Raw genomic sequence first — 15,541 nt, 5'->3', positions numbered from 1 at the left:
ATGCATAGAGAGAAGAGCTCGCAAGCAGAATGAATATCTAAGCTTGATTGCATTGGGAACCCCCCACATGATAACTATCCCAAAATATTTTGCACATGATACTTAGTGCTAGGTTAAGCATCCATCTACTATTGTCAAACTAAAGTGTCTAGATTACTTAGCATACAAGTCCTAAAGGAGATCTATTGCTGGCTAATGGTACCTAGGTTGAAGATATATATCATCAAGCAACTTGTAGATATCTAAGCCCATCTATACTGAGAAAGAGGAGAAGCTACCCTTCTCTTGAGCATCAGATAATACTCTAGATCTTTGTGGTGTTGCTGAACCTAAAGAAGGCCCCCAACCAAAGTTGGCTCTAATTGAAAAGCCTTTAGGTAAAGTTGCAACAACTGAAGTGAATTTGCTAAGGTAGCAACGAGAAACTTTACCACTTGTCTTCCTTTCCTCATGTGTCAAGATCTCTTTTGGACTAACTAAATATTTCATTTAGTTTCTCAACTTCAAGTTGAATTTCATCATGCACATTACCGTGATAGGGTCTCAAAAGACTCACATGAAAGGAAACTTTTGTGTGCGTGCCACATGAGTAATCTTCTCTATCACTTGAAAATTATAAAGATCCCTGATATCTCATGCTTAGCTTAGGAAATAAATTGCTCTTTAGCCTGTCATCTTCTTAAACCTTGCTTCTCCAAAGCACAAGAGAACCCAATCACCCTTTGAAAACTCAAGTTTTTTGCAATGATGGTTTGTTAGTTTTCTTTTCTTTTCTAGTGACTTTTGAAGAGCTAGCTTAACTTTCTTGTAAGCTTTATCCAAAATTTCTACATACTTATTTGTCTCAAAGATCTCATTCTTTACTATGTAAGATAGGTTTAACTTTTTGTGCATCTTCAACTACCTCTTTTTTAGGTTTTATTGAAATTTTTAAAAAGTTCATAAAGGACTATGCTCATATTGTTGAACCCTTGACACGTTTGCTTAAGGGCATGCGAAGCAAGAAGAAGCATATTAGTTTGCTGGTTATTTCGACTGTGAGCTCGATGATGTTTTCAAACATTGAAACAACTAGTTACTACTGCATAATGTTGCGATTATGAATAAATAAACCTTTTGAGGTTCAACGGATGCAAATGGTTATGCTTTAGGTGATGTTCTTTATCAAGATGGTGGACCTATCACATTCAAGAGCTATAAGCTCACAAATACTGAAATATATTACACTACCCAAGAGAATGAATCATTGGCAGTCATCCATGTGCTCAAAGTATGCATTATTATTTGTATTAAGCTTGATTTATTATTTGGACAGACCACCATTCATTAAAGTACCTTCATTATCAACTTGATCTCCATGGCCGCAAGGCAAGATGGGCGGAGCTTATGCAAGAGTTTGACATTGAAATTTGCTATAAAAAGGGTGCAACTAATATGGTTGCCAATTCTCTTAGTCGAATTCTTGAAGTTAATGCCTTATCATTTTTTGAAATCTTGTTTGATTTCTCTATTTTTCTTTGAAAAGTAGATGGATGATGGTTTGGAAGGGATCTTTCTTTTATAGCTTGGGAAGGTAGTCTGGTCGGCCTATTTGACTATATTTTGAAACTTTCCTAGTTGGCTAGGAAATATTCCCTTTATTGTCGGGTTGGTAATGGCCCTAAATACTCAAGTAAGACCCAAGCTTTGATATTTGAGGAATTTTATGTATTACTCATGGAGGAAGAGTTACAGCTTAAAGCACGAGAAGGTAGCAACAATGGAGATGTTATATTCTCCACCAATACGAAAGGCAAAGGTGGTTCCTCTACCAATGGTGACCAAAAGAAAAAGGGTGGTAAGAAAAAGTTTCAAGGAGAGTGCTTCTACTGCAAGAAGAAATGACATGGAATTGCAATTTTTTCTATCAAGAAGGTAGATGAAAAGCATGGTGCCGTGAAAACTAAATGGAAGGAGATAGCCAATATGGTTGAAGTAGAGTTGGAGTTATTTATGGTGACCATTAAGGAAGTGTGTTCCTCGATACAAGTATCTACATTTGACTCATGGGTATTGGATAGTGGTGCCTTCCATCAATTACCAAGAAGAAGATGTATACAATTCTATGTAGCCTCTACAAGAATCTATCACTGTGACAATTGTGAACAATGTAGAATGCCTTGCTAAGGGCACAAGTACTATCTTCTTTGTTACTGCAAATGGTGAACTCAGAGAGCTTTAAATGTCCTCCGTACATGTCTCTCTCACTACCAGTGTCCCATACTACCCTTAATGAGATAAAGGCCTCCTTGTCACGTGTGAAACATCATGGTTCATGAGCTTGGGAGCTAGTAGCACTCTAGGTCACGAACACATTCCAAAGGTTGGCGTCCCATACCACTAGCCCACACCGTCCCAGTGTATGGATGTGTTGGCCAACAGGCCAAGAGCCCAAGAGTGGTGATCATATAATGAATGTGCATAATAGGGCCTTGAGTCCTATAACTAGTTGATTGATGTTACTTTGATCAATGCTATTAGTACCCATCATGATGTCTAGGGACGTAACACGTGGCCTATCAAGAATAGGCAAATGATGTAATTGGTTAGGTCCTTTCTATTGTCATGCTTAACTTTCTAACAAGCCATGCATGTGTGCTTAAATGTATCTAGAACTAGCCTCAAAGATAGCCGATATAAAAGAAAGTCTCCAATACTTTAATTGTAGCATCTATGCTTGGATGCCCTGCATATGGCGATGCGCAACTTTCAATTACAACCTCTAGTCTTATTTGCTTTGTTACACATAGGTGACCATGCATCAAAAGAAATCCATATCTGGGAGTAAAGTGCTCATTTCATTGACTTCAAATAACTTGTCATACACTTTGAAAGAATCCTCATCTTGAGTATATTGTGTCTTTATCTCATCCAATTTTTGGTGCTATGCAATAGACGCTACTGAAACGTGAGATTACCTTGATAAAACATCTAGCAGGACATTTTTCTTACCCTCCATATGCACTATCTCAAAGTGAAACATAGATAATAAATTTTCCCAACACATGCTTTTCAGATAACTTAGACCGCGTAAGAAAGTAATGCAAAGTTTGATGGTTTGTTTGTATCACAAAGCCATCCTCTAGCAAGTAGTATTTCCACACAGAAAGTGCATGTACAAGAGCCAATAACTTTCTCATAAACTTGCATAGTTCTTTCAGCACTATGTAAAAGTTTGCTCTCATAAGCCACAACGCATCCGTCTTGCATGAGGACTGCACCAATACTTTTTCTACATGCATCACACTAGACTAGAAAAGGCTTTCTAAGATTCAGAAGGATTCGGATCTAATGTGAGCTTTTTCTTAAGCTTATTGAATGCCACAATTTCCTTTTCAGCCCACTTAAATGGCATCCCCTTCTTTTGGAAACATGAAGAGATGTAACACTTTTGTGCAAAAGTGTATGAACCTTCGATAGTAAGAACATAGTGCAAGGAATTTATAGACATCATGCAAGTTGTTAAATCTTGCCAAACACAGCAGTCTAGGCACGGAGAGCAGGTTGCCAACTGATGTGGTAGTAGGAAGCAGTTGTAGACAGGTTGGTAGGTGCTAAGGGAGATGTAGCAATAGTCGGAGAAGTGACGATTGAAACTTGCAAAAAAGGGATGGATCAAGTGTCTGGGCAGCCTCCTATTTATAGATGTGGATCGTCCCAAAGTGTGGTATTTGCTTATGGGACACAAAAACTTTGGTATTTTTTGCATTTTGGGGCTGTTTTAGAACCATGAAATCGGACTTCAGACTTGCATAGGGTAGTAATTAACTCAGCTTTTAAAGCACTTAATCACAATCAGTAATAATTCATGATTAACTTCACACAAGAAGAGATAGAATGCTCTTGCTCACAGAGAAAAGGCACAGATTGGCCCCAAAGCTTGGCATCCCTTCCATTACTTCTTTAAGATTACTAGAGCTGTTCTAATTGAGTGCGAAGTAACTAAATTTTGCTCTGAAACCTTGCATTTTTGCCAATAGTAGACTCTACCAGCAACTTGTTCTTGTATGTGCTCTTTGTAGGGAAAGGATAGGCACGGAGATCGAGGTAGACAGACCTTACACGCAATGAGAGAGACAGAGAGAGTGCGAGTGAGCAGAGTAGAGTGAATACGTTTTCGGTACAATGACAAGAGTACCACTTTAGGTTTTAGATAGATATATGTATGAAAGTACAATGTGCTAAGGGTATGTTCACACCCGTGCACATATAAAAGGCACGATGTCCCTTTATTCCTAACAACCTCCCACCTAAAGGCAATGTGTCTTAAGAGGAGAAAAGAATCAACTAAGTCTAAGTATGTACAAGTATGTACAAAGCTGAAATAAATATATCTATCCAACTCCCATTATCTGTCGGCAATGAGCAACCGCTCTGCTGGAAGACCCTTCGTGAGAAAGTCTGCAGGATTATCATCTGTATGCACTTTGACAAGCTCAATGCTCTTGCTGTCAAGTACATCTCTAATGAAGTGATACTTCACCTGTATGTGCTTTGTCTTTGCATGAAAGACAGGATTTCGTGCTAGCATGATAGTACTTTGACTATCACAATGGAGAACGTGTAACTCTGTGATGCCAAGCTCTCCCACTAGACGTGAAAGCCATAAAGTCTCCTTGCATGCCTCAGTGGCAGCTACATACTCTGCCTCTGCAGTAGACAATGCAACACATTTTTGTAGCCGGGAGATCCAAGAGACCGCTCCTCCTGTGAAAGTAAACACATACCCAGAAGTGAACTTCTTGCAGTCCGCATGACTAGCATAGTCTGCATCCGTAAAGCCAACAATAGATGCCTTCTGCTTTCCAAAGCAAATGCACAACTTCTTTGTGCCTTTGAGGTATCTCATAATACCTTTCAATGTATCCCAATGCTTTGCCAGGGGTTGCCATGTATCTGCTAACCACTTCCACTGCAAAAGCAATGTCAAGACGTGTAGCAACCATAGCATACATCAGATTGCCAACAGCTGAAGCATATGGTATCTTGGCCATTTCAGCCTTCTCATCATCAAATGTAGGACTGTCCTCTGCACACAGTTTCACATATGGAGGCAATGGAACCCCAATTGTTTTCCCCCCCTCCATATTGAAACACTGCAAAACTTTGGAGATATACTCTTGCTGAGATAGATAGAGTAAGCCTTTAGATCTATCTCTGAGTATTCGCATGCCAAGAATGTGATTTGCATCACCAAGATCCTTCGTGTCGAAGCTGCCATGAAGACATTGCTTCAATGAATCCAAGGCATGAGTATCCCTGCCAGCAATCAGTATGTCATCAACATATAAAACCAAGATAATCAGGCTGCCATCTGCTGCCTTCTCGGTGTACAAGCAGTGATCCACTTGACTTCTATGAAAGCCTTGGGACTGCATGAATGTATCAAACTTATGATACCATTCTCTTGGTGCTTGTTTCAGCCCATACAAACTCCTTTTGAGTTTACATACCATTTTTTCCTTCCCTTGTTCAACAAACCCTTCAAGCTGTTGCATATATATGTCTTCATGCAGATCACCATGTAAAAACGCAGTCTTTATATCCATCTGTATGAGCTCCATATCCTCAATTGCAACCAAACCCAAAATGGTTCTCAATGTAGTCATCTTGACTACAGGAGAGAAAATCTCATCAAAGTCAATTCTTGCTCTTGCTTGTACCCCTTTGCAACCAATCTTGCTTTGTACTTGGGTGAGGAACCAAAAGTGACCTTCATTTTGTAAACCCATTTGCATGGAAGGTTTTTTTGCCCTTTAGGCAACTGCACCAAGTCCCAAGTGCCATTTTTTTCAAGAGATTCCATCTTTGACGGCATGGCTTTATATCATTTCTTGCTGTCCTGTCTGTGCATTGCTTCCTTGAAGCAAGATGGTTCACCGCAGTCTGTCAACATGACATACTCAGCCACATTAATTGCACCAGGAACAAATCTGTCAGGTTGTCTAGTAGCCCTAGACAATCTCCTAACCTAATGGTCATTGTTTGCTGGCTGTTCCTGCAAATTTCCATTTTCAGCATGCTGTCCTGGCATTTCAGCCTGCAAATCAGCATTAACAGCTTGTTGTCTTGGCTGTTCTTGCACATGTAATGGCTCATTTTCATGGGCAATAGCTGGCTGATCATTTCCAGCATCATTTCCTGTATTTACAGGTTCATTTACAGCAGGTATTTGCTGCTGTACAGTGGGCACATTTTGCTGTCCAAAATGTATTTCTTCCCGGAATACAACCCTACGGACCTCCTCAGTCTTTTCGCGCTGTTTGTGCATGCGACCTTCTTGGAAGATAACGTCATTGCTGCATACTATTTTCCTTTTCTCGGGATCCCACAATTTATACCCCATTTCACCCTCGTCACCATATCCTAGGAAAATGCATTTACAGGACTTTGGCTCAAGTTTGCTGCGTTTTTCTTTACGAATGTGCACAAAAGCCTCGCAGCCAAACACTTTCAGATGAGCATATGAAGGTGGCTTGCCCGACCACGCTTCTTGGGGAACTCCTCCCCCCCAAAAAGACATGTTTGGTGACCGATTAATCAAGTGAACGGCTATCATAACAGCCTTTGCCCAAAAACCATGGGATAGTGCAGCATGAGACAGCATTGTACAGACCTTATCCTGTATGGTCCGATTCATACGCTCTGCAACTCCATTTTGGGGTGGATTATGAGGGGCAGTGAGCTCCCTCTTTATCCCTTTGCTGTCGCAAAATGCCTGAAAGGCTTTGGACACATATTCCCCACCATTGTCAGAGTGAAGACGCTTGAGTGTCTTATTTGTCTGATTTTCAGCCAATGCCAAGAATTTTTTAAACTTGTCAAGCACTTCATCCTTGCTACGAATAGGGTAAACCCATACTTTCCGTGTAGCATCATCGACAAAGGTGACAAAATATTTATTCCCCCCTAAAGATAATCCTGGCATTTGACATATATCCGAATGTACTAACTCTATAGGAGAAGATTTCAAAGAAAGAGACTTTTTGTGAGAAGTCTATGCATGTTTGCCATAAATACAATGATTGCAGTGCTCAAAATTAGCATAACGAAGACAAGGCAAGTAACCCAAACGAGAAAGCACTTTCATTCCTTTTTGACTCGTGTCTCAACCGGCCATGCCACAAAGAAACACTTGGCTGCTCGGTCGCGGTAACAACATGGTCACACACACTAGATACGTGAAGTGGATACAATGTATCACTCTTGCAACCTCTGGCAATAACCCTGGATCCCTTACAGATCTTCCATTTTCCATCACCAAAGGTGGTATGAAAACCATCGTCATCTAGCTGTCCTGTGCTAATCAAGCTCTTCTTAAGTTGAGATACATGCCGTACATGTTGAAGTGTAAAGACAGAGCCATGTTGAAACTATAACTGCACACTGCCAATACTTGCAATCTCACATGCATAGTTGTCCCCAAGATGGACAACACCATACCGATCCCGTGTATATGCGGAAAACCACTCACGATGAGGAGTGACATGAAAGGAAGCACCTGAATCAAGAATCCAGGTATGCATGTCATCATCTGTATCTGCAAGTAGAGCATGTGCACTAGAATGTGAAGAGACAAAGAGTACATCACTCCCACTGTCACTGTCATGAGTGACTACATTCACCTCTTCAATTTTTACACTGCTTTTCTTAGGTTGACTGTCCTTCTTCTCTTCCTTGTAGTCATCTGTCTTCTTGCTTTTTCCTTTCTCTTTCTTCCATTTGTAGCAGTCACGTTTAAAGTGACCCTTCTTGCCACAATGATGGCATTCAACATCTTTTCCACATGATTTACTGCGTCCCTTGCCATCATATTTGCCCTTTTGTTGTGATCTGCCCCTAGTATGCAAAGCACTGGAAGACTTACTGGATGCATTATTCTGCCGATTCATCTCTTCCATAAGTAGAGCACTCTCTACATCAGCATACAAAAGGATCACATTAGAATTGCTCATAGCAGTTCTGAATGTATCCCAACTCTCTGGTAGAGTGCAAAGCAAGAAAGTAACCTTAAATTCCTCATCAGTCATGAACTTCAAGATAACCAGTTGGCTGAAAATGGAGTTAAACTCACTCAAGTGAGTAGACATTGCTGTATCTTCTTTCATACGCAAATCCATAAGCTTTTTCAGCCAATACACTTTACTTGCAGTGCTCTTCTGTGCATACAGTTCTTCCAGTCTAGTCCATATAACATATGCAGAATCCAAACCTTCAATGTTAAAGAGCAAGGCATCGGAAATCGATAGCTCTATGGTTGAGCGTGCAAGCTCATTCAACTCATCCCAATCGTCTTGATCCATGTCCGCAGGCTTCGTCCCTTTAGTTTTAATTGGCTTTGCTTGCTTCTTTTGTAACAGGATATTGTAGCACTGTTTTTGCCACACTGCAAAATTTTTGCATCTTCAAGCTTCTTTATACGCATCAAATTACTGCTGTCATTGCTGCCAGCCATGGTTTTCAGCTCAAATGTGACCAAAAAAACCAGTAAATGCAGGCCCAAACTGTCATCCAAGTGACCAAGGTACAAACAAGTACCAATCAGCAATAAATGACCACGCAGAAGTACAGATTTCAGATCTGTAATTCAGTTTTCAGAAGCACCAAAGATTTTGTGCCATTTTGATGAGAGAAAGTGCTGCACATAGCATACACACAATCCTCCTAGATAGAAAGTCTGCTAAAAAGAGAGGCTTTAGGTTGTCACTAGCTCCAAACACTTCAACTCAACCTTGCATAATGTTGTCGAGTCCAATTCTTCACACATCAAGGAGTGAAAATAGCCTATCTTTCATAATGGAGCTTCAAAGGATAGAGAAAGAAAGAAAGTTATATTAAGGTCTACAAAAGGCCAAATCAGCCTATGAGACCAAAATTTTACATTTGAAAAGTCAAGGAATTTCCCGTGTCCCAAAATAGTTGTCATCTAATGCTATGACTATCTAAATGGAAAATAAACAATGAACAATACATAGTTGATGAGTACAAAATGATGTCTAAGCTAGGTACAATGTGGAACTGCTCAGGAAGTAATCTCATCTCAGGATACCTCTCATGGGTCTATCTAGCGTAGAGAGGCTGAAGTGGCAAGGTAGGTCCCTTGGTGACGGTGTAGTATCCTCTATATCCGCAGATGATACCTCCTACAAGAGCATGGATTGGCTAGATGTGGGCGATAGGCTCTGCATCTCTTTGTGGTTGTGTCTAGGGTTATCCCCTGTGTTGGGGCCGTCAGTCAGGATTGACGAGGGCTATGTGGTGGAGGGAGCAGTCAATACTTTGTAGAACTGTGTGAGTGCACGTTTATGTGTGGCTTCATGTGTCTACTATTGATCAGATGCTCTCTGTGGCGGCATAGCTCCGAGACATCTCCTCCCTAGGGTTCAATCTTAGATCCCAATCATGCACCGTTTTAGGAGAAGGAGATGAAATGTTGTCTTATGGGCAGAGGGGTAAAGTTTAGCTCCCCCTTGTCTCTCACTTGCTATGAACCAAGTGTACTAATTGACCTACTTCAATCTTGAAGGATTACAATGTGATCACTTGGACGGAGTGTTAGAATGCTGTTAGAGAGTGGTAAGTCTTTTAGGAACCTTCATGTCAATCCTCATAGGTTGAGGCCAGGTCCTTTTGATCAGGGAAATCCATAACCTTGGATAGTGGCCCAAATCCCTCTCTAAACAAGCAATGGAAGCACCCTTGGATCTCATCATACATTGGCCATTTGCATAAGTAGTGCTCTTTTGTCTCTGGCTTGAGTTGACAAAGCTAGCAAATCTTGTCCTCTGGGGGGGAGGGAGTCTATGTGGTATCTACGTGTCTTGATCCAAAGCTGATGTGAGGATGTATGGAGCTGTCCAATGGTGCATTGTACACCATGAGATAGGTGTGCATCCATGTATCTCAAAGCTATCAAGGGATATGTGTAGAAGATGCTTCTACTAGAAAGCCGTCTTTGTCCCCTCTTTGTCCCCACATCCTCAATAGGTGTCACCCATGTCTTGGCTATGTATTTGAATAATGTCCGTCGTGAGGATGTGGTTCAGCTCCTCTTGGCTGAGCTCCAAGTGAGGGCAATCCAGGCTGTACTGTAGTGGTGGGAGGTGATCCTTGCGTAATCCTTGTCACTATAGCCATGCCTCTGTCTGAGCATACCAGCTAGAGTTAATGACATGTTTATCATGAGCTGGGAAAACCATGTCTTGGTGACATTGACCACGAGGTTGAGAGGCAATTGATGTGGCAAAACTGGTATTGGATCATAATTTGCATCTAGGATAGGTGTGACTAATTTGGGATTTAAGAACAAAAACAAGGGGGGGGTGGTGGGGGGGCAGGGGCGCATTTTACCTTGGTGTAGGAGCGCATTATGAAGATTTTAGTGTAGTGTTATTCCTTCTTATGTTGTTACTGAATGCTTCTAAATTTAACTTGATAGTAAAACTAGGCACTTCTCACAAGGTGTCCACAGGTTGCAAGCTGAAACACCAGGATAAGTTCTGAGTTAGCAGGAGAACTCTGGACATTTAGATGCTATCAACATATTTGAAGTAGATGTACAGTATTTACTCAGTTTCTTGTCGTTGCCCTTGGGGCTTTCTTGTTTGTCCTGTAGGAAGTTCTTTGCAATTTGTAAAAAAGACATCTGTAATACATTGTCTCTATTTAATAGCCATAAACAGGGTACATTTTGTGAACTGAATTAATGGTAACAACCCAGATCAAAGAGAGGCAGAGGCTTACAGCTTGGTACAAGACTCCTAGAAGTTAGCAAAAAATATATTTCAGAGAATCAATCTTACTTATCGTAGAAATTGATAGTAGCAGGGAAACATTTTTAACTATGAAAAAAAAGGTCAATTTCCTGAAATGGTCTCAAGCACTAAAGGAAGGTTTTTCCTGCATGAAACATCTCTTTTGTTAGGTAAGCATGAAACAAGGTTCCATGTCTTTGCGGAGAGAGAATGTAGTTTAAAAAGCATATGTTTTGTGTTTATTTTGACATTGTGCAAGATCTGCCACGGTAGCATGATCCCTCTCTCTGTTGGAGGTTATAAATTCAGAACCTTCAAATGGCTCTGATCAAGTTCCATGTAGTGTATATTTTTTGCTACTGCCAGATCTGTAATTCCCTCTACAGATTCTTGGTATACTTGCCAACTTTAAGATCGTTATTTCCTTATAAACATTCTTGGGATGATTTTCTGTATAGGTGGAGTTTCTTGAGCTTTATGGTCGTTCTTTAAACATCAAGGATGTTGGCATCTCTTGTAGAAATGGTGGAAGGTTCTTCAAGAAGAAGGAAAGAGGGTAGGATCGGTCAGCTGAAAGCATTTATGCAAGTTGCAAAGCTTTAATGTGTGGATTCTCAATTGAAGAGTATGTTGATGTCTTGGTGTGAAGTGTTCAGAAGGGTTGTGATTATCTTGCTTATATGGTTATGGGATCATTGATGTTTCTCATATTTCTTCTTTTTACAGATTTTATGATACAAAGAGGCCCCAGTTACTGAGTGTAGAAGACCCTCAAGTAAGGGCTTCAAGATGAAATTTCTAAAGGTGAAACATTACTTTGAAAGAGTACTTCTAACATGAACTTCAATCGACTGCAGGCACCAAACAATGACATTGCAAAAAACTCATTTAATTTTCAAAAGGTATGATGTATCCCTTTGTTAAATGGATGTTACTAATTTTTTCAAGCGTGTGTGTGCATGCAATGTGTGTCAATGCAAGTGTGGTCCTTCTCTTGTGCAGAATGTTTAGCACTATGGATAACTTGCAAACTGGATTTACTGAGTAGGTTTAGATGTTACTGCCAGTTTCTTCTATGACTATCATAAGCTAGAAATGCTTGCTGAAAAGCATTGGACCATGGCCTTGAATTATCTGCCTGGAAAATGTACCAGCTGACAAAAAAGTGTGTGAAAGGTTAGGTCTTTATTCAGATGATGAAGAGGCACATGGAAGACATTATGGACATAGTATGACCAACTAGCCATACTTAGGTAATGGGAGGACCTTTACAAATGTTGGCCCAAGCAAAGGACAATGGACCATTATTTTTTCAGCTTTTAGCTTGTATTTCTAATTTGCTGCCTGCTTTCTCTGGAAAAAGGTGTGGCTAATTATGCTGCTTGGAAGAGAATACAACGAAGTACAAATGCTCAACAGTCTAGCTGGAGCTGCTGCAAATCAAATCATATATATATATATGGCCACTTAGGGTAATCTAGGGGTATGGGGGAAGAAGCAACGGTGGAGAACTATAACATCATCGGGGTTTGCTATCCTGTAAGTGAAGAACGGGCCATGGCAACCCCCAGTGAGAAGAAACTGATGCCAAAGCTCACGTTGACATTGAGAGTCTCCTCAAGGCTCTCACCATTTAAGATCACCTGGCAGCAGGCCTTCCACATATGCCACCATATGAGGCTGCCAATAATCTCGCACTTCAGTTATGACCATAGATAGTGCTTCAAAGTCTCTGGGTGCTGGTGTGACTGCGTTGGCAAGCCTCATCCTACTGCATCTAAATCAACCAGTTGCCAAGTACAAGGTCCCCTTGTGCTGCTAGCCATATAAAGTACGAAACCCTCCTTGGTGGTAGCTATCCCATAGGAATCGCCAGAAAGTCTGGATGTCTGGAAGGGTCTGTGGTGCTATGCTCTGCCCATTGTCTCTCGTGTGATGGAACCAATCTGTTTCACTCTGCATCAAGGTATGTTTGCTAATCTGGCCTATGTAGGCGAAGAAACCTGGTTGCCACTTGGATATTTGATGCCATGACTTCCCTTGGAGTCCTATGACTCTAATTCTTCTCCAAGGAATGTCGGGGAAAGCTTGGCCCTACTGCCTTCTGTCTTCCGACTCTACTTGCACTAGGATACCCACAAGTGCAAACTATGCTACTCACCCATGGACCATGGCCCCAACCGCATGAGCTCTCAGCGGGGAGAGGCAAGCTAATCTTGGGTGATTGTTGCATCAATCTCCCACCATCTGGCCCCTTTTAGTATTTCACTACGTACTGAAGGACCTCAAGTCACATGTAGATTCTTCTCCAATCCCTGATCTAGTTGGCAAGGTTGGTGTCTAAAAACAGCCTTGATGGATAGGGTGGTAATCTGCCTGATTGACCAGCAATTTATAGCAAGCAATGCTTAGCAAATGAATAAGATTAACACTTTACAAATTATGAGAGACAGCCAACACCAATTGACCTGAAAATTGGTGCCTCTTGATGTATTTCTTTAATTTGTATTCAAAGGTTTTGTTGTACAATCAAGAGAATGATCGAATCCTGAGAACGATAGGACTTGCCACAAACTGAATTCATCTTTGAGTCTCCACTTCCTCTATTGACCAAGCCAATCTCTTACAAAATCTGGGACATTGCATTTGGCTGCTCTGAATGACCAGCAGCAAGTTCCCCTAATTTGCCCTTTGATTTAGACTGTTTAGGGTACCAAATTGCATCTTCTTCAACTGCCTGCAAGTGACCCTTGCTGTAAATGTCCGATCCTCCTCAAATCTGCTGTAAATATTCAATTTGATAGTAAATATTGTTCATGCATGGTTTAGATGCTATTACAGCCAATAATCTGATGTTTGGAATATTTTGAAGTTTAGATACTGCCTAGCTTGACTGAGTCTGGATAGGTTATGTAATCTCAAGAGTATATAATAGTCAAAGTGCTATGTGCCAAATTGATCCATGTTGGTAGGAATGACATTGATCCCATTCAAATCTTAGACAAAGCACAATTGTATTACTTGTAATGAGAATATTTCAGTTTGAGTGCCATAAAGATTGTCCGTATTAATTGAAACCTTTTCATTACTCATCTGATTGCAGGTTCGATATGCTTTCATGCTTGCACACCATCTGCTAACTGCTGTTAATGCTAGCGAACCGCAGTTACAGGATGGACTGCTTGCTCGCATTATTAGAGTTGATGAGAAGCTTGCAGGACGGAAAATGGTAAGGCCCTTGCATGCGATGAAGCTAATTATAAAATTGTAAATCCTGTACTCACTTCTGGGAGCTACAGCACGAAGGAAGTCGGGATGCCCAGTATGGAACTGCAGAAGAGCATGATTTTCTACGGGGTGGTGTTGAAGATGGACACAAAAAAGGTGGGAGGGGAAGTTCGAAGCGGAAAAGGAACAGCTGGATATATGAATTTGAGGAAGAAGATTTTGAGGATAGAAGAAATCGGAAGAAAAGAAAAGAGCACAAGAATAAACAGCTAGTGAGCAAATATGAAGGTAGAAGGCACAGAAGGCACTAACTAGGCTACCTGGTGCAGTCACTAACTTGACCCTTGGAGCAGTCCATCAATGGCCATATCTGATTCCAGGAGGGAGCAGTATATGCGACATGGCAATTCCTCTCTTTCATTCCCTTCTGTTGTAATGATCAGTTCAGTTCTAATGATGGACTCTAGCTAGCTTCTTGAGCCTTCTGCTCAATGTCCCTTCTGCTATGCAACTCCCTCGCTTAAAGTGTGATAATCATGTGCAAAGAGTAGCTAATTGTACTTGTAAGGTCTTCTACTGGCAAAGAATAGCTAGCTGTACTAGTAAGGTGAAAGGACAAAGTGATAGTACTAAAGCTTCTGGGCTCTAGTCTTCATATAGATCATTTCTATGCTTTGGTAGTGTGCATCTCTAGTTTTACCAGAACTAACTACCGCCCACTTCTGGAAGTGTTTGTTTGCTTGACATGTAGGCAGCTATCCGTTCAAACAACTCTCATTTTTACCTTTGTGTCGAGTATTTAACAAAATTCATCTACAGGCTTTATCACTCTAATGAACAAATCAGGTAGGCAAGGCTAAATTTCACAACTCCAAGAGTGGTGGTAGTGTTTTCTTAGTGCATCATCCTCGGATTGCATGCTACAATCTGAAACCCCTGCTAGAATTTTACTTGATGTAGGTATCTGCGTAATGCACATGACAATCTGATCTTTGTATAAACTGAGACTTAATGCTCACCTGGGGACCTTACATGGGGAGTTTATAGCCCTCAGATGTAATCAGAAGTTTTGATGAAGAGGCCTAGACTTGTGATCATTTCCACTATTGTCAACGCATCTTCAAGTATTTGTATTGTTTGGATCTCAAAAAGAACTTTCAGCCTTGGTTTTTGAAGTTTTTAAAAGTCCAATTCATTATTAAGTCATTTTTGTTACCATGATCTTCTATTTAGGGTTTTAGTGAGTCCTATCAATATTTTCCAGCTTCCTAGCAATTCCACTTAAGATGCAAAATTGTCCTCTCCACTGTCCATATGTTAGTGATTGTGCGCAAAATGTACAGCCTACCTTCACCTAAAACTAATCTAAGTTTCAAGTCTTTCTGTGGTAGCAATCCAAGTTGCAGGCTCTCTGTGTGCTGGACAACTAAGTTTATACTACAATCAATGTGTGCTTAAACTACTACAACATTTAGCATCAGTTCTGATTGTGAAGCTTGACCTTGAGAAGATGGTGGCTA

At 40.8% G+C, this 15,541-nt stretch overlaps 1 protein-coding gene across 2 annotated transcripts in view; it reads left to right on the top strand.

Moving 5' to 3' along the window:
• The window catches only part of LOC148022987 (uncharacterized), a 69,138-nt gene extending 53,971 nt beyond the window's left edge, over nucleotides 1-15,167 (top strand). Inside the window, exons 8-12 of one of the 2 annotated variants that reach the window (XM_087695945.1) lie at nucleotides 11,252-11,349; nucleotides 11,520-11,568; nucleotides 11,651-11,695; nucleotides 13,897-14,022; nucleotides 14,093-15,167. In XM_087695945.1, coding sequence (XP_087552071.1) covers nucleotides 11,252-11,349; nucleotides 11,520-11,568; nucleotides 11,651-11,695; nucleotides 13,897-14,022; nucleotides 14,093-14,332 — 558 coding nt within the window. In that variant the 3' untranslated portion in view covers nucleotides 14,333-15,167. The remainder of the gene's footprint in view (nucleotides 1-11,251; nucleotides 11,350-11,519; nucleotides 11,569-11,650; nucleotides 11,696-13,896; nucleotides 14,023-14,092) is intronic. The other variant, XM_087695944.1, reaches the window with a different exon arrangement.
• Nucleotides 15,168-15,541: the final 374 nt, after the last annotated feature.

Source organism: Lygodium microphyllum, chromosome 16 (assembly GCF_053477565.2).
Source record: "Lygodium microphyllum isolate KBCC chromosome 16, Lygodium_microphyllum_v1.1.10, whole genome shotgun sequence".
NCBI lineage: Eukaryota > Viridiplantae > Streptophyta > Polypodiopsida > Schizaeales > Lygodiaceae > Lygodium > Lygodium microphyllum.
Note: the sequence above shows the minus strand (reverse complement) of the source record. Positions and strands in the feature narration are given on the sequence as shown.